The 20754-nt window shown below is 34.9% G+C and overlaps 1 protein-coding gene across 1 annotated transcript; it reads left to right on the forward strand.

Annotated features, from left to right (window-relative positions):
- Window positions 1-93: 93 nt before the first annotated feature.
- Window positions 94-14060, forward strand: LOC115443069. The gene is made up of 9 exons (XM_037439573.1): window positions 94-165; window positions 2984-3515; window positions 7184-7292; window positions 8226-8308; window positions 9778-9914; window positions 11631-11811; window positions 12184-12335; window positions 13320-13393; window positions 13905-14060. The coding sequence occupies exons 1-9, from the start codon at window positions 105-107 to the stop codon at window positions 14058-14060; spliced, it is 1485 nt and encodes a 494-aa protein (XP_037295470.1). The 5' UTR covers window positions 94-104.
- Window positions 14061-20754: the final 6694 nt, after the last annotated feature.

The following is a 20754-nucleotide window of genomic DNA, read 5'->3' on the forward strand; positions in this document are numbered from 1 at the left end:
TTATTATTAAAAAATGAGCACATAAGCTTTACAAGTTGATCTGCTGTCACTTTGCTCTAATAATGCTTTACTTATGTTTGTTCCAGAGTAATAATGTAGCAGAGATGCGCGCGCCGGCAGCCGCGGCGCTCTTGCTCGCCGCACTCACCGCACTGCCTTGCAGAGGTACATGCAATCGTACTTTGCTTTTTAATTAAATATTATTATCCTTTGTCATTTTAGCGTACTCTACAGAGAGCTTTTCTTCCATTACTGAGGGTCTTGGATAAATCTTTCTTGTGACAGTTTAATTTTGCTCTCCATTTCAGCTTTGGTGTGCCGTGTCGCCTACGCATGTCTTAACAAGTTCTGTTTTATAGAGATGTCCAGTTTTAATTAATAATGCATTATTTAGCCAAGAATTTTACTTCTATACATATTATAAAACAAAATCCCCTTTTCTATCTGTTTGTTATGGTTATTCTTAAAATCTACTCAACAGATTTTTATGAAATTTGCTATGGTGATAGTTCAAGACCTTGGGAAGGTTATAGGCTACTTTATATCCCGGGAAAAATATATAGCAGGACTTTTATCCCGGAATACTCTTTCACGTGGACGAAGTCGCGAGCAACAGCTAGTAAGTTATAAAAGAGTATTTTTGTGAAGATAGAAATACCTAAACGCAGAACCGGCTGAACGAATTTCGATGAAAATGGGCACTCTCATATGTTTTTGGATTAACATCACACTAACATGTGACTCTTCGGCTTTAGAAAAAGTCTTTTACGCGAGCAACGTTTGTTATAATTTTATACCTACAATATTAAGGTATAATATTAGTAATAATCGTATTACTTAATCTAAAAGGAACATCAACTTATTCATAAACCTTTATCACTACAATTAATCTTTTTTTTAAATGGTTTTACCGAGTTTTAGCACTTTAAAAACCGTTTATAAGCAAGTCGTTTATACATTTTATCTCGTTCAATTTCACGTAAACGTACAGTTTCATGACAATCATAAAATTACATTTATATAATTATGTTATCAACGTCAGCCTCTACGGTCCTAGTAATAAGCTCTTTATTCTTATTTTCAACGTAGTCTTTAGTGTTTAGTCGTTCTTTTTTTAAATTTACTTTTCTTGTTATAGCTGTTCATTATGTATATTGGTTATTTAAGATTTATATAATATTATATCTAGAGTATTATATCCAATGTCCATTTATATTTATGACCAAGTGTTGCTCGTGGCTTGGCCCACGAGAAAAGCTTTTCCCGCTACATAAGTATCTAAAACACTAGCGATTTATAGTGCTATAAGTAAGAAACTAGCGCCATCTATTTACATAATTAGATTTAAAAATCCATTATTTCCTATGGGAGAGAAATACCGGGATAATAATAACCTTTGTGTTAATCTAGGACATGATCTATCCGTGTGCCAAATTTCATCAAAATACATTCAACTATACCATAGTTTCGTTCTAACGATCATCCAAAAATTTTAAGAGTCTTTCGCATTTATCATATTAGTAAGAAGTAAGATAAGATCTGCTAATTAATTATATATGACATGACTTCCATCGCTACCTTGTTCATTAATCCTATAGATCTAATCAAAGGATATTTGTTTTTGTGTACCAATTTATCTATTCATTATACCAATTTCAGCCAAATAATTTTCTCTCAACATTTTATGGGACAAAAACATGAGCAAACGTTAATGAAAGGTTAAAATAGCAAAAACGATGTTCTTTTGTTTACATTTAAACCCAACCCACCATGAATCCCTCTTAAAACATATTTTAAAATTGTTTATTCTGTTTGCATTTTCTTAAAGCGTTTCGAAAGGGTCCGTTGAACGGTACATTTCAAAATATTTTCATAACGCGCTCGCAAATTTAATAACAAGTACTAGCGGGCTTTAAACTTGTGTTTCTAAATGGCATAATGTTTTAATTCAAGCAATTTTATGTAAATCTAGATTTTTCACTGTGCTGTGCATGTATAAGCGTTATATAATCATGAGAAATTGCAGCAGAGAAGCTTGCCATGATAAATATCTCTGTTTTATCACACATTAGGTTTTGTGCATGACTTTGTCGACTAGAAAGGCCTCTTTAAGAATATAAGTTTTAATATGTTCATTCAGATATATGTCTCATATATTTGGTAACCCAAATGTCATCTAAATTCCAATCACTTATCGTTTCATGCTACAAATATATATCGTATATGTTTTGTTAGTTGTCCAAATAAATAAATGTTTTAAGAAGTTTCTGAACTTACTTCTAAAACACTCAAATGTCGACATTCCGCAATTTCTCATATCATTAAATAGCATTTACGTCGTTTCATAGACAGGTCATGTAACTACGTAACAATGCTATCTACGACTGCCATCAATGATGGTCTAAGCTATAGATTAATAGTTGATCTAGTCCAATGATTCCCAATTAACCAGTTGACATTACTTATGGTGACTACATACGGTACAATATACTAAGTTTGCGCGCCAGCTAGTCAATATCTATTGTATTGTATACAATAGGAGACGTGGAAATGTTTAAATTGCTGTACTTGTTACTTGTGTAAGCATTTGAACGAGATTTGTGTACTTTCGCGTGCATTGTCGAAGCGGAAACGAATTGTATTCTCTGGTGATGCGGATTTGAATATTAACGGTTCAATAAATACATTAGGATTATAGGTGTGTAAATTTATTTCTTAAAAAATATAATCACTCAACCATTCTCCTATACCTTATTTTTTGTTACTTCTTTTTCGGGAAGTTTTATGAAGTAAAAATTTCTTTCTATACTAAAGAACTAAAACAACTTAAAATAACACCGAAAGTTCCACCAGTACGTAAACACTCACAGCCTCGTTTTGATTTCCTGTGAGTGGTTTAGCGGCATCCAATTTTCCAAGAAACTAAAACGGGTCGCACTGTGCCGCCGTTTATCGACTTTAACATTTACATTTTCATTTTCAGGCACCGACGCCGACGCCACGTCGAGTGCTTTGAATGAGACCAACAATTTTCAAAACACCGACGCCCTGCCTACTATAAACAAACTGTACCAAATGTTACACAACCAAGATTTACATAATCAAACTAAACTTGAAAACTTTAATTACTCAAGTCTTAATCCAATACATAGTTTTAACTCTTACAACAATTTCGAGAATCCCAATCCAACGGTTAAGAATCGTGTTGAATGTTGTCTGAATATTAATGATGTTGGGGCTGATGTAAATAATGGAAGTTTGTTAAACGGTGCTAACGTAATTGTGAATGAAGATAACAAGAGGAATAGAAGGCGGCGTGTCGTAAACGTTGTAAGGGTAGTGGACACCACGCCTAGTGATGCTAATGGTGAAGCGACCACTGCGACAAACATGGCAAGTGTTACGCCAGTGGTGATGGAAAGGAGGAAGAAACCAGGAGAAACCGGGTCCAGTGCACCGCTCCTTAATTATATTTTCGACACATATACCAATACACATCAGCATAGAAATGAGAAGTAAGTAATTGAGGCGTGATAGTTTTCAAAGCAAAACTTAAATTTTCTAGATATTTCTGTGTATGAATTAAAATTTCATTCGAATATTCATAATGCAGAAGCAAGAGAATGAAATCTAAATATAATATAATTATCTCTGCATGGTTGTTTAATTTGTATTGAAGGAGAAACGATACCAGAGTTCAATAACAGTTTGAAACGACTCGTAATTTATCATAATGAGGAAATTTGTACAATTTCTCCACGGGTTGCAGTTCATTACGCTAATATTGTACGATAATAACTTTGCTAGTGGTTCCCAAAGTTTTTGGGAGTGAAAAAGCAATTGCCAACAAAGTTTTTTCATAACAGAGCGATACAATGTGATGTCTCCCATAAAAGTAAACAAAGTTCTTTGCAAACTTTTAATCAGTGCTCAATGTTTATCATCAAATGGACTAGCTAACGTCCATCTTAATTTGGAATGTATTTTCTCATTTCCTTGTTCTGTATAAACATGTATTCTACATGATCTATGTTTTATTATACAGGATCATTTTGAAATTGCATTACTTAATGGAACCATATGCTTGTGCTTACCATTGGTAACATTGTGCCAAAAATCATACGTGATTAACGGATATTTTCACCAAAAATCTCAATTTCACTTTTATATTTTTTTTATCACTTTGTAGTATTGTGCGGATATGACGCGTGCTACATTTTAAATTAAAATAATATTAAAATATTAAAATTGCTATCATTAAACGACGCAATGTCATCAAAATTGAATCGCCATATTTATCTCTCCGCGACGTGCGAAGTTAGCATAATCATTCACGTAAGGGCAAGTCCCTTAATGCATATTTAGTTATTTTTAGGAAGCCAAGTTAATATATTGGGTAGGGTAGAGATATCAAGAATAGGGTAGATACTTTTTTGACCAGGATAGAAACTTCGACGTTAGAAAACGATTATTAAAATCAACTATTATTTATTGTACTTTTTTTTTATTTATTGTTTACAAAAAAATACAATAATTACACAATAATAGCATCTATCAAACCACAGAGGCTTATACTAGAGCTGATAAGAGTTTACAACAGTAACGATACATAACTATAGGTACTTAGTATAATATACAAAAACTTATAATTAGAGTATTATTGACGTATATTCTATAGACAGGAATGTCCAAATAAACGATTAGTTCAAAATCTGAACTAAACTGAAAACCAAAACGTCACTATTATAACTATTTAGTCACTTTAACAACAAATATTGACATATATATTTCATACACATCCAGGTTTACACTTATACTCGAGTTCTTATATAATATAAGGGCCACTCCGTACATAAACACACGCTATCAATGATGAAATCATACTAGGCAGGTGTACGGATTGCAGTACAGTTGACTTGAACACAACGAGTGTACGGAACGCCAGATCTATTGCGTAGTAAATATATATCCATAATAGGGGACCGGCCTATGCTTGATTTTGTACATTATTCTATGTGTAATGGCTTTAAATACGAAAAAGAAGCACTTCTGCGAAAACAGCATAAAAATTGGTTAAAAAATGAGCGAGTAATTCATATTTAAAATATTGTAATGTGCGGAAGTGGGCGCGATGTAGGGATATCGTTTCATCTCTTTCTTTCGCACGCGTCGTAATTCCCGATGACGTCACATGTGGATATTTTGGTCTCTTTTCTGTTTCTTGTTAATTACCCCTTCCACCGAAATTCAAATGCTTATAACTTGTTGATTTTTCACTGGATTTTAATAATTTCTTTGGTGTTATAATTTATATTATGTAAATATTTGATAATTGTTAAGAACAAAAATGAGTCCGGTACCCTATTATTATTGTTTTACAGTCGTTGTCTTTTCTCACGCGTTAAACTATATTATTTCAATAACTACACCACACTTCAGTGTAGATTAGCCAGCCATGTTTCTTAATGAATTGTATTGTATTACATAGACGGATACAGCACCCTTAATCCAATTCCTCCAACAAGACGGATAGTGATACTTTGCTATTGGATAATGTAATCAGCCTCAGAAGCATTGTTTGTTTCATTCAATGATTAATGGATCAATGTTTTGATATGTATAAATGTATTTACATTATTTTTTCTCGAATTTTTCTTATCAAATTTTATCGTATTTCATTTAAACAATTTTATTTCACAAGTAATATTTTACTTGTGTAATATTTTAGATCGCTGTAACATAAAATCAACAGTGAAAAATATTTCAAACAATATCTGTTTTTGTATCCATGCGAGTCCATTTTGATATTAATTTCATGTAAACATATTTCAATCAATTAGGTTTTAAGCGTATTAAATATTTTACCCGCAAAATGATTGGAGTGGTAATAAAAAATATTTGACTTTTTCGGTGGTAATGCTTTAAGGGATTATTGTCACATGTCTGCTACAAAAGCCACAACTATTGATTTATGTCTAAAAAATAACCGAAACGTTCTCAAAAATTTTGGATTAGAAAAATCCAAAGATTACAATCTTCTGAATTAATAACTGATGCATTGACTAATAATGACTATAGGTTCAAAGAATATGACAGGCATTTTGGAGGGAACAAAGAGAAAAATATTAATAGCCTTAATGATCATCCAAGCGAGTTTGAAAATTTCGAACATTGTTTAAGGTAAAGAAACTGTTCTATCAGCAAATTGAAATAATTATTTGAACAATAAAAAGCAAACAACTTTCTATATAATTTACTTTGTTAAACCAAAAGTTTAAAGTGGAGTTCAAACGATGTTTTGATTGAGGCAAATTTCCTTTAACAAAATACTTAGATTTCTATTATTGAGATGTACCAAAGAATTTTACGGTATTTGAAATAATTTGAAACAGTCGTAGCACAAACAACCGTAAACGAACCAGAACTAAAGTTTTGAAGCACTTCTAAAATTGTTGAAGGAAGTCTGCAAATTTGATTTGTGATAAACAAAATAAAAACGAATGTCTGTGAAACAACTACCGCTCATTAAGATTTTACTTAGCCAAGAAGAAATTACGAATAAAACACATAGAAGATAATAGCTCAACGAAAATATTTCAAATACAGATTTCTTGTTACAGAAATAAATTATTATGCCCTTTTTTAATCTTTTACACTTTATCAAATTAAGTAAACTAAACCACATTTATGCAAAATAATATTGGCATAAAGCTAGAGATTTCGTGTAATAATTAACTTAGTGAACAATAACCATTGCTTACTAAATCCACGTAATGTGTGGTGACACGATTGAACTGATGTCGGATTCATTGTGCACGACCATCGATATACATATTATATGTACTACGTACTACATCTGGCGTTCCGTACAGTCATTGTGCTCGACTCAACTATACTGCAATCCGTACATCTGACTTTATTATGATTTCAACATTGACAGCATGTGGTTATGTACGGAGTGGCACTCATAAAATAAGAACTCTAAGTGTTAACCTGGATGTGAATAAAAAATATTAGTCAAATAAGTAAAATTATTTGTTGTTCAAGTGAATAAATAGGTTATAACAGTGAAGTTTTGGTTGCCATTTTAGTTCAGATTTTGAACAAATAGTTTATATGGATGTTCGTGTTTATAAAATATACGTCAAAGTGCACGACTCACTTAATTTTTGTATACATTCAGAGCCGGTACCGGCAACAGTATCTATGCAGCAGCTGCACCAGAGATGGAGGCCTTGGTGGGTTCTACAGCACACCTGGACTGCAAGGTGGATGCACTTCATGATAAACTGGTAATGAGTAGGTTTCAAATTACTAGTAATTTAATTGTTGCTGGTGGTAGGATATATCCGTCCGAATAGCTACCACCGTACACAAGATGTTAAAATCCGCCATAGTGGCCCACGTAAGTGTGTCGCATTTCGGGATTAGTCTGTGGATATCCGGTTCCAACAGACCGGCGTAATTATGTCGACTGTGGTGGGAGTAATCATCTCTCGTCAGTTGACATTTTATTGGACCCCACTCGACTTATCACCAGGTGCAGTGGAGTCACTGTGCCGTGAATAAAAAATTGATTTATGGAACCCGCATTTATAATTCATAATTAAATAAACCTTTAAATCAATATAATATCCAAGTTTTCTTATGACGAATATTTATTTCTAAAGTTAACCTCTACTTCAAATACTGAGACGGAAAAAAAAATATATTTCAAGATCTATTTTATTTTAAACTTAGTTACCTATACAATAATTTGGATCCCATGTTCATAGCCATTTTCAATTTGTGCCAACGTTATTTAAACATCTTAGTCCTTGGACAAAACCATTAAACATTGTATATCTTCACGCTTGTCCGTTTTAATTTAATCCGATTTATTCATATAACATTGTGGATTTTTAGTGGTATGCGGCAACCGATATCGGTTATGGCCGAAGGCATTTCGAAATCGAAAAATGTTTCTGTTTTTAATTCATGCTGCGATTTAATAAATAAATATTGACTGTGAATATTTTTGGTTATAATATTTTTGGACTCTTTTTAACAGTGAAATAAAAAGTCCATTAATTAAATTATGGCCCGAAATATAAATGTAAAACAATTGAACGACTATATTAACTGAATTGTCATTTTTCATTTGTTTATGTCATCGATCGATTTTATCCGATCATTGAGAAAGTTCTAAATAGTTTTTATTTACTGAAACCAAATATTTCTCATAGGTGTCGTGGGTGCGACGGAAAAACGATGAACAGCCAATGGAGTTGCTCACAACTGGTACCCAGCAATACACCGCTGATTCCAGGTAAGTAGTAAATATACCTCATGCCGAATAATTTGGCATCAGTTCAAATAGTGCATCGATATTGCTACCGGTATTTTCATCTCACGATATTACGAAGAGTACTTTAATATTTCTCGAACGATGCAAAATTTACTATATAAGTAAATTAAATTTCGTGTTCCCTTAAGTAATATTTTCATCATTTAAAATTATGTCGAAAATTTACTGATTTCACACTTCCATTTATAATATGAAATTTTGGCAAACATTGTAAACTTAAGCACTATTATTTCTAAACTAAACACATTAAACTTCTTCGCACTTGAACACCAGGTGGACATAAGCCACGTTAAACGCAAAAGTATCAAAGAGTAAAAGCCAATGTTTTGGATTATACTTATACGGGGCACCCTTGAGGAACTTTGCGATGAGTTTTATCCTGTAAAGTCGATGTTATTTTCTGGAGCGATATTCTTGAAAGAAAAAACAAGACTGCGAGAGTTCAAGGCGAATGTGGAACAGGACACGAGAGCGTTTTAGGGACAAGGTTAAGATAATGTTGTTTGCGGAAAGTTGTTTCGGTGATGTAAGCTTTAAATGCATAAAGTTTTGAACAAAGAGCCGCGGTAGATTATACGGCTCGTGTTGGTCCCTTGCGTATGAATAGGCTAATTCGAAACTCTTAGCTTGGCGAGAAAATGGATTAAATGTAGAATAGTAAGTAAAGTCAAGTGTTTATTGAATATTTTAAAATTGAAGAGAACTAAGTAACAAAATGTACGTCACCTCATAGAATTAATATAGGAAACAGACCACTACTAAAACAGGTTTATTCTTAGGATACGGAGTTTAGGTTATGAGCATGTTTGGTACCTACATTTCTTGGCCTTGTTTTTTTTGTACGTTCATTAACTTGACAACAAATATCTGGTCACTGGAGACTTATTTATATAAAACAGGCGACACCTCCGACTTCGCATGGGTAACATAATTATAATTTATAGCCAGATGCCGATACTGACTACAAAATTGCCAAACAGTAAAAAATGTAGTTGATTTAATCGCTGTCAAATTCAATCAAATGCTGGATTTATCTGGGTATTGCCTAAATTTTTTATTAAAATCACTCCAGCCTTTAAGGAGTCCATAAGGAACATACATATATATATATACACACACACACACACGCACACCATCACGCATTTATCCCCGAAGGGGTATGCATAGACGCAACCAGGGCGGCACACACTTTTCGCCAAGTGTGTTCCGTCCCATGATATGATAGGGGGCGAGCCTATCGCCATATCGGGCACAAATTCCGGACTCCGGGCATCAGCCCGGATATCAGTATCAACTGAGCAGAATATCCCATATATCACTTTGCCCGACCCGGGATTTGAACCCAGGACCTCCCAGCGATGTCATACTGCGCATGCAGTACTACGCCACCAAGGCAGTATATATACACATATATTTTTTTAATTATTTAGATATTCAGCGCGCTTCATACCACCTGACATTTGGAGATTAGAAGTGAAGGAGGTCCGTCCCTCTGATGCCGCCCATTACGACTGCCAGCTGTCAGCCCATCCGCCGCGCACTGCCAGGGTCACGCTTAGGGTGCCTGGTAAGTCTACAAAAATAGGATGAGCTATATATTAATTAAATGTTTTAGTTTTGAGGATTTTCGAAGTCCATAACACTGAAGATTGTAAACGTAATGTCGGTTACGACGTCACTGGATAAAACCACTTTTATCTGTAGCAGAATTTCGGTGTTTGTAATTTTAAAGCTAAATCATCATATTTGCAAGCACACAATACGACGGCAGATGAGGGGGGTGAGAGGGATCGGCTACCGAGGAGTAAACGATCAGGACCGACGGCGTTATTTACTTGCAAACCCGTGTCGCAGGCGCACACTAGTTAATTGTACATTGTCATCCAAACAAATATATCTCTTATTTTTTGTCATATATATCACGAGTGTGGTTTTTGATCCACTGTTTCCACGTGGTCCTTCGAGCCGGATCACGACCAAGTAATGAATGGATCAAAACACATACTTCGTCTCTTTATCTTCATCATCTGCTGTCCTCTTGTGTGCTTGCACATAATTTAAACTAGAATTTCGATTGTTAACATTTTATCCTACGTTACAAGTTAATTAATCTAAAATTCGCTTACTGTTTTGAGTAATAGGAAACAAGTAACAAAAAATGAAACTTAAATTGAGATTATTACAAAGATAAATCGATAGAACTGTTTTACAAGCTACATCAATGCCATATAGATATGTAATTTTACTGAAACAATAAATTAGAAAAAACATCCTTGGTCCGTAGAATTTTAAAGTTGATAATCATTCCAGATAAATTACGTTTTCTTCGACAGCTACTATCATGAATATATTCGAAAATAGTTACTGAGATAAAAAACGCAAAAGGCATTCTCTTATTTCTGCGTAAAATTTGTATAAACTCATCCTATACCTATTACCTAAGTGGAATTATTTAATATTCTTATATTGTACAACTAGATTTTGCTCAAGGACATGAAAGAACTATTCTGGGATAAAAGTCCCGTTATATAATTTGGCGGGATGAAAAGTAGTCTATGTCCCTCCCAGGATGACGACCTATTTTCATATCAAACATCAAAATTCGTTCTGTACTTTTTGAGTTTATGGGGTTTAGACAGACGCGGCGAGGCATTTTGATTTGTAATGTAAGGATGTGTCTAAAAATTTAAATAGTTGAAATAAAATTAACATTCACGAACTAAGAATACAGTGAGATTTTAACAAAGAATTTTATTCCGAAGAGAATATCTCAGTATAAGTTTTTTCACCGGAATTAAAGATATTTTAAACTATATCTCTTTTAAACTAGATTACACTATGTACGAGTACATTGTACAGTAAGTTTTATAACCTCAACCAAATTACAATTCATTTTTCTAGTCCTGCTCATCCAGTTATACCAATTTTTATTGCAGTTGTACAATAGGGCAAGTATGCCACTCGCCTGTTGGTAATCGATACAACCACCCATAAACAGTAGCAATACCATACAGAACTTTGAACTACAAAACGTGACACAATGATTTCTTATATTTACGCTAATGTTGACACTTTATTACGTTTGTCACACTGAGACTTATCATCTTAAGTCTCAGCATGCCCAGTTATTACACTGGTTACAATTTCCTTCAAACCGAAACACAATGGTGCACGCTTTGCTGCTTTGTGGTAGAAATCGACATTATGCTGGTATCTACCCAGACGGACCCTCGCATACGACAGTCCTTCCAAAAGTATGCTGAAACACTATGACATTTCACAGAAGTGTCAGTGGCAATAGTGGATGGTGCGGGAGCGGCAGTGTCAGAGCAAGTTTGCGAGCTGGGCAGCACGGTGGCGCTGCGGTGCGAGGTGAAGGGACTGCGGATGGAGGGAGGGCCCTCGCTGCTGTGGTACAGGAAGGATGATCTGCTCAATGACGATACTACCAGAGGAGGTATCAGGTTAGTTGATCATAATTTATTTTTATGTTAGCACGCAAATTGATTCGTTCTGATGGTAAGTTTAGTAGAACTCTTATAACCAACTTGTCTAATAAGAGATGAGAAAAGTGATATTTTTAAATAATTTCATGCCTAATACACATAAAAAAGACTTTTAATCGTAAGCGCTTCCCACTGTATTCAAACACTGAAATCTACATGTAAAGAATGACACGAGAACAGCCTGGAGATAGGAAGAAATGTGATATTTTTGTTGACGTTAAAAAAAATTACTAATCTTAGTGGCTACGGGCGATTTAATTGAGGATCTGAGTGTCTGCAACAATTCTGATACCTACAAGACTTAAAAACTTCACAAATCTTTCCATGCAGCGTTCGCACTGAATTTGGCTCAAATGGAGCTAGTTCAGTGCTCCGCGTGGCTCGCGTGCGAGGAGACGATGCTGGTCGGTACACGTGCACCGTGGCTCGCGCCCCACCTCCCGCACCGCCGCCTGCGCACATCATTCTCCACGTTATCAAAGGTATATTATTTTTGCTTTAGGACTACGTCGAGGAATGATTTGTGGGGAATTTTCTGATAGGATATGCTCAGGACTGGACCCAGAAAGCTTCGCTGCAGGCAGCTGGTTGTAAAAAATAAGCCAAACCATTTCTGCATTTTGCTTTAAAAGTATGAATAAACAAGGGCGGAATACTAATGGCGTAAACTCTAGTGGAAGAAGTCCTTAGATTTAGGAGGTAAACATATTATAAGAACCAATGCGTCACTCGAACAATAGAAAATGAACAAAATTAAACAAAAAACTCATCAAAATGAAGCCCACTCAATTGTCCCCGATATTCGGCTAACGCACGTGAAAGCAATTTGATCAATTTCTCCCAATGGCCGAATTAAACGGTAATTGACGTCACTACCTGCTCGCGTATTATCGTAATTAGATAAAATTAGGGATCAAAGTGATTAATTAAATAAATTAACATGCAGCCGCGAAGACTGTTGTAGTAATTGAGATTAAAATTGAAGAAATATATATTATAATTTATTTATTAAAATTTGTTGGCTAAAATAAAGTATCCGTTTATTAGAACGAAGTAAAGTTTAGTTTTTCTGAGTTTACATCTAACAAACATTTTTACAAACTCGCACTTATAATACTATTAAGAAGTAAGATGAGATTCCAAAATAGGTAACCTGTATAATGTATATACGTGTTCTGTTAAATTATTTTTAGGTCTTTAAAATTTGTTGAAGGCGGTTTAGTTTTTTGTTAATTATGTATAGACATAAATTTTTAAAGTTAGAACACATTCTTACATATGCGTAGTTTTGCATTTACGAACAAAGGCATATCATGTGAATACAAATACTTTTATTAAAATATATATTAATAAAGTCCATTTCATATTGGGCAGTGGACATCCAGCAGTTGATGATCGTAAACTCAATTTACAATTTCATAGCTGTATGAACTAGAAGTAGTTAGCACATATTTTTCATTTCACAGGTGAGAGCCTTGCGGAGTTGCATCAAGGCGGCGAATCGGTGTGTGGTGCGTCGCGAAAATGGATTATCATTGTGGCATTGTGTGCTATTTTACAATTATTATTATAAATTTATTAATAAATTGTTCACATTTTAAACGTTTATTTCATTTTATTGCCTTTATATTAAAAGTTTAGTAAAAGCATTTATAAAATTAAATCACAATAATGCACTTTTAAATTATCTTTGCTTAATCTGAATTCGAAACATTCCCATTTTGTTAAGTGGGTGTCATTTAGTTAATTTTCCACGGTTCCATTACGATTTAGTTACGCTATTACTTATATGTCTATCTTAATATTACAAATGACAAAGTAATTTTAAAGAAGAAAGTAAGCTCCTCGTGGCAGAGCGTAAAGTCCTGCGTAAGGTTTTGGGATCAATTAAAAAAGAGGATAGGACGTTACGGATCCGGAAAAATACTGAGGTGGAAGATTTTGTGGTACAGCCCGATATTTACGGCGTGATTAAAATTGAATAGCTTTGCCATCTTGAGCGCATGGGGGAAGATCGGATAAAAAAGGTGCATATCTGAGTCGACCAACAGGTCGCCGACCGATGGGGCGATCCAGATACTACTGGAGCGATATGGTGGAAGTTGACCTGCACCAACTTCAAGCCAGTGGCTGGCGAGAGCTGGCGCAGGATAAGGACAACTGGAGAACTCTCGTTTCGGAGACCAAGACTCACTTTGGGTCGCTGAGCCAACGGAGTAAGTAGTAAGTAGTAAAAGTAACTCTATCTGTCTATATTACATTATCACGGCTTACGTTTTCTTCAAAAATACTTGTGTGTACAAACATACAATATCACGCAATTATCCCCGAAAGGGTATGGAGAGGCGCAATCAATGCACCCACTTTTTGCCAAGTGTGTTCCGTCCCATGATGTGATGGGGGCGAGCCTATCGCTATATCGGGCACAAATTCCAGACTCCAGGCTGATATTGAGCAGAAAAACCCAAATATCACTTTGCCCGACCCGGGATTCGAACCCTGGACCTCAGAGCGCTGTAGTACCGCGCATGCAGTACAACTACGCCACAGAGACCGTCAAATACAACATATTTATATAATACTAGCTTTTGCCCGCGGCTCCGCTCGCGTTATAAAGTTTTTCAGGCTAAAGTTTTCCGTTATAAAAGTAGCAGTTTCCCGGGAGCCTATGTTCTTCCCAGGGTCTCAAACTGTCTCCATACCAAATTTCATCTTAATACGTTGGGTAGTTTTTGAGTTTAACAAGTTCAGGCAGACAGATGCAGCGGAGGTCTTTGTTTTATAATATATTTTTTAGAACTTTTTAAGAGGAACAGTCCCGTCATACATCATTGTTGCATAACTCTAACCGTTTGCGCAGCGCACGCAACGGAAGCTCTCCAAAGTAATAAATTGTCCCCGTTTTTGCAACATGTTTCATTACTGCTCCGCTCCTATTGGTCATAGCGTGATGATATACAGCCTATAGTACTCCACAAATAAAGGGCTATCCAACACAGAACGATTTTTTCAGTTCAAACTGGTAGTTCCTGAGTTTAGCCATTACTGCTCCGCTCCTATTGGTCATAGCGTGATGATATATATAGCCTATAGCATTCCAGGAACAAAGGGCTATCCAACACAAAAAGAATTATTCAGTTCAAACTCCTAGTTTCTGAGATTAGCCATTACTGCTCTGCTCCTATTGGTCATAGCGTGATGATATATAGCCTATAGCACTTCACGAACAAAGGGCTATCCAAAACAAAATGATTTTTTTAGTACGAACCGATAGTTCCTGAGATTAGGCATTACTGCTCCGCTCTTATTGGGTATAGCGTGATAAATTATAGCCTATAGCACTCCACGAACATAGGGCTATCCAACGCAAAAAGAATTTTTCAGTTCGGACCGGTAGTTCCAGAGATTAACCATTACTGCTCCGCTCCTATTGGGTATAGCGTGATGATATATAGCCTATAGCACTCCACGAATAAAGGGCTATCCAACGCAAAAAGAATTTTTCAGTTCGGACCGGTAGTTCCTGAGATTAGGCATTACTGCTCCGCTCCTATTAGGTATAGCGTGATGATATATAGCCTATAGCACTCCACGAACATAGGGCTATCCAACGCAAAAACAATTTTCAGTTCGGACCGGTAGTTCCTGAGATTAGGCATTACTGCTCCGCTCCTATTGGGTATAGCGTGATGATATATAGCCTATAGCACTCCACGAACATAGGGCTATCCAACGCAAAAACAATTTTTCAGTTCGGACCGGTAGTTCCTGAGATTAGGCATTACTGCTCCGCTCCTATTGGGTATAGCGTGATGATATATAGCCTATAGCACTCCACGAACATAGGGCTATCCAACGCAAAAAGAATTTTTCTGTTTGGACCGGTAGTTCCTGAGATTAGCGCGTTCAAACAAACAAACAAACAAACTCTTCAGCTTTATATAATAGTATAGATTTCATATAATTCTCAACAGAATAATCCTTTCTTATACATAGGTTTTAGTATTTTTCCATCAGACGTAATGGTTTACATTTTTTATGAATTTAAAAAGGTTGATCAAAAATATATTCCTAGAACAACATTATATAAGAATAACAGTAAAAGGCCGCGCTAACAGTATTTTTAGAAGCGATTTACTAGAATTTTATAAAAGTATAGAAAAAAATTAAACTAAACATTTCTACAAAATGTTATTTAACTTTGGTAGTTTAAAATTTTTGACAATGGAAATATAGTGTTAATAATTTCAAAATTAAATTGCCACTTATTATAATGGACTCCGTCAATTTCTTCCTTTTTTTTTCTTTGTTGTCGCGAAGAAAGTCCCTTATTACTTTTTGATGCTACGTAAAGATAAATTACTTACATTATAATATATTTTATATCATGAGTGTGTAATTATAATATTCAGAATGCACATACTCGTATTCAAATATGTTACTCTTTAAAGGACGTATTGATTGATCTATTCCGCTTACTTTTTGTTTTGATATATTATTACCTAAACAAAACCTTATCAAATGCGACAAACTTCTTACATTTTTCCCGAAAAAAAGTAGTTAGATTTTAACAAGGATATATTATGCCCTTGATATAAATAAAAGTGTTCTGTTTGTAGAAGCATCGTCTATAGAAGTGTGGTAGTCTTTGAGCTTGGACGTCATATGCCGTATGTCAATTTATCAGGTCCATTTTTATGTAACTTACTTAAATAAAAACCTAGAGTGGTTAAACGTTGTATTTACATTGAAACGATCACCGAGCGCAAACAATAATTGTAAAATAAATTATCAAATGTTAGAATATACTTTCTTAATATACTCTCCAAGTATCGTCTACAAAAAAATAGAAAAATACGTGTTGACATATTAACGTCATAACACGTTTCATAATAAATTCAGTGTAACAGTAAGTAATTCATTAGCCGAACGAGGTTAATTTAAATAGTTTAAAACAAACATTAAACTTATTTAATGAGATCGAATCATTAAGATAAAGAATGGATCTGTGCCTGTCTATTGAAAGGCTGCTAAGTGAATATAGACTTACAGGCTAAAGTATAAAGTCGATATACATTTTTACAGAATGATCAATGTTAATCAACTATGAAATCACAAATGGATCAAATAATAACTTCGCAAAATTTTCATGCCTATGGATTTAACTAATTGCTGCTGTCACATAATAAATTCAATTTCTCATTAATTAAAAATGTTCGTTAGTTAAATCTTTTGTTCCGAAATAGGCGCGATGTACGTCACATGACGTCACGAATCCCAAACACGAAACCCGCATTTAAAACAGCAAACACAAAATTAATTTCCGAAACACTAACAGTTCATAAACCACAATTTCCTATTCCCATTCATAGATCCCATCTGCTTGTACCTATAAACACACGTCCACATGCGATTTGGCAAGTCAACACACGGACGGATATTCATTACCCGCCATTTATTAGCGCGCGCCAGTTTGGCAACACTGCATAATGGCCTTTCGAGTTATTGTCTAATTTGTGATCGTACGTCAACATAAGCCAGTTGGTATAATGTTGATATTGATTCGAGACTAGTAACGGGATTTGGGTTGGAATAAGTTCACAAGTTCAGTGTATACTTTACGATTCTATATAGGTATTGGGAAGCTACTTGTAACCTTAGTCTGCAGTTACTGAGAACTCTGAAAAAGGCTCCAATCCTTATCTGCGACTAGACAAGCAACAAATCCTTTCCAAAGAATACCGATTCCTACCTAAGATGATTCGCGAGGCTATTGATATAAAAACATCCAAATTTCAATAGTGAACACGGTGGTAGTTTGCACGAGCCTGGAATCCTGTTCTATATTTCATTCGGAACCTAAAGACCGGTCGCCAGACTTCAAGACACTGTGAGCTTATTCTGGGTAGATCGGACCGTCAACAGCTAAAATTTCCATATAATAGTAAAATAAAGGTATATATTGTAACTGACTTTATGGACGACCAACGTACTCATTCCCCCTACGACCATGAAAGCTGCAAACTTTTCGAAAGGTCGGTAGAAAATTATAATAAAAAAAAAACTATTTAATCCGAATAATAGTTTTATTTTAATGTCTAACATTCCTGTAAACTTAAATCACAATGTTTAATTAGCTTATTCTTGTTTAAATAGCAGTATGCAAGCAGTATTCCATAACATATTGCATTAATTGTAATTACTAATTTGCAAGGGGCGATAGTTGAAAGTGTAACGACCTGCCAAGACTAAAGTCTCCAAATTAAAAACCAAGGCCACGCACCTCTGACTTTTCTAGTTAAGTATATTCTTCGTTATATCACTTGCTTTAATGAACAAAACGTCGCAAGGCCTACTTGAATTCTCCGTTAGAATTTCGAAGGTGTGTGAAAATTGCTAACCCCTAATAGGCAAGCGTGGTAGACTACGGCCTAGAACCTATTTAGTAGCAGAGGAGATCCGTGCCAAGCAATGGTATATAATATGGGGCTAGTATTATTATTGATAGCGGCCGTCCAGTAGTCGAAATTAAACCGTCTAATTTAATATAACTGTAGCACATTTTACAATTTTTATTTTTCTGTACTCCACTATATAAACTTTAATCATGCGAAATCTCACAGTCTTCCATGCTAAGGGGTTTTCTCTTCATGTTTAAATGTATAGATAGGTATCAGATAAAATATCTAACGTTTTAGTTGACGAGCGTAGTGCAGTGTTATCTGGATCTTAGTAATCCAAACGTCAGGAGGGACTACTACTTATCATGATGCATATAACTTGCTATTCAATGGAATAAAAAAAGAATCTACATCAATATCTTTATTCTGAAATACATTTATATTCCAAATATTGAAAGAAACGTACACAATAGTGATTTATGAATACCGTTGATATAGCCGTAAGGGATAGACAGTTCATTGACATCGAGAACATTATTGCAAATGCAAAGCCCATTAATCTATCCATATAAGTCGAAAAGGAAATTTTGATATTTTACACTAGAACATTATAATAGATGGTTTCTGTTGGATTTCCATATTTATGAGCAGGATGTGTTAAGATACAGGGATAAGTCTGATATCACTTTCGGATTTAAATATATTTATACGTGGGAATTGTGTTTTATTTTCTTCGACAATTATTTTAAATGTTTTGAATAGGTTTCCGTAACCTATAAGTGCGAAATACTAAAATATTTATTAACTAGCTTCCGCTCGCAGCTTCGCCCGCGTGGATTTCGGACTTCAAAAATGGAGCCGGTCGCGAACGTTCGAGAATGTTCGTTTTACGAAGCTACTCGCTAGGTGATTCGCTAGCCTCTAGGTGCCAAGCAAGCCGCCTGCCTGTGCGTTCGCGACCTTATATATATACAAAAATAATCCTTATAGCATGATTCAGTATTCATACATGATGGCTTATTATTAGCGTATTTCATGTATAACTTTGGTGGTTCTATACCGATTTCTATGATTCTTTTTTATGGAATATTTAATAATGTTAACTTTTTTAATTAGGGATGACTGAGAGTGTTATAAACGTAAGAGTAGACAAATATAATGAGAAAGCTTCGAACTGCTAAGCTATCGGGAGTCACACGTGTTATTGTGAGTCAACCATAAAAGATAGATATGCTGCCGTGGGATATTTTTTACATAATTTTAAGGAGAACATTTCCGTCATACATGATTTCTGCGTAGCTTTAACTAATAAGGTTGCACACGCGAAGGAAGCTTAAAAAATGGAGTAACTTCTCCCGTTTTCCCAACATTTCCCTTCACTGCTCTGCTCCTATTAATTGTAGCGTGATGAAAAGTATACAATAACTAGCACAGGAGTATGACAAATAATTGTACCAAGTTTCGTTAAAATCCGTCGAGTAGTTTTTATTTCTATAACGGTTATACAGACAGACAGACAGACAGACAGACAAAAATTTTACTAATTGCATTTTTGGCATCAGTATCGATCCCTAATCACCCCCTGATAGTTATTTTGGAAATATATTTCATGTACAGAATTGACCTCTCTACAGATTTATTATAAGTATAGATATAGATAGATAACACTTTCACCCTTATCGAAATTTTCATAATAAATTGCCATCAGTTTGTTATTATTGTTTATCAGATTTTTTTTGTCATATGTTTTTAAACATAGCAAAGTGACCCCAATGATCCTTATGGTAAGTAGAGTGGAGTCCAGAGTGTTTCACTCACTCACTCACTTCACAACTCACCACAGACGGTAACCCCTCGCCAATCGACATACGTATATAAGTGGAGTGAAGTCGAGATAGAGTGTCGACAGATTAAGTATCTCAGAGGTAAGCCTCTCGCCAGTCGACTCAACTATGCCGGCCTGCTTGAACCATTTATACACAGGCTGATCACGCGCTACAATTATTTTAAAAATCTATTGTTGAAAACTGAATACTATTTGAATAGCAGGACGGAAAATCAAATACAGAATGTCATGCATTCATACAGTCTAATCACACAGCAAGACCAAAAGAGCGATAACGACAAACAACATATTACGTCTAAAATTAATTACTTTTACGTATAAAAAGTAAGTAATTACTGTACTTACTCTTTTTAACTAGCACTTTTATCACAAATTCTGTCTACATAGAGGCTTATCGTAACCCATTTCATAAGGTCAGTTTATACACTGTAACAGGATTATATAGGGGATTAACAATTTGGGGGACATAACAAAATTTATGAACATAATCCAGTGGGACAAGTGCCTGCTAATCTCTGAAATTATGATTTAAATCTTTCATTTTTTTATGAACGAACGAATGAACGATAAACTTTATTATACACCACGTTATACAGCAAAATAACAACAAACAGATATAAATCATCGAATCGCAAACAATATTTTATCGCAAAA

This window comes from Manduca sexta, chromosome 17 (genome assembly GCF_014839805.1).
Source record: "Manduca sexta isolate Smith_Timp_Sample1 chromosome 17, JHU_Msex_v1.0, whole genome shotgun sequence".
Classification (NCBI taxonomy): domain Eukaryota; kingdom Metazoa; phylum Arthropoda; class Insecta; order Lepidoptera; family Sphingidae; genus Manduca; species Manduca sexta.

What these genes read in the sequence shown, in the direction of transcription:
- LOC115443069 (XM_037439573.1), top strand. Translation starts at nt 105, where the DNA reads ATGCGCGCGCCGGCAGCCGCGGCGCTCTTGCTCGCCGCACTCACCGCA. An exon ending in CATTCTCCACGTTATCAAAG is followed by an intron (nt 12,336 to 13,319) that starts GTATATTATTTT and finishes TTCATTTCACAG; the next exon opens with GTGAGAGCCTTGCGGAGTTG. An exon ending in GAAAATGGATTATCATTGTG is followed by an intron (nt 13,394 to 13,904) that starts GCATTGTGTGCT and finishes GTCGACCAACAG; the next exon opens with GTCGCCGACCGATGGGGCGA.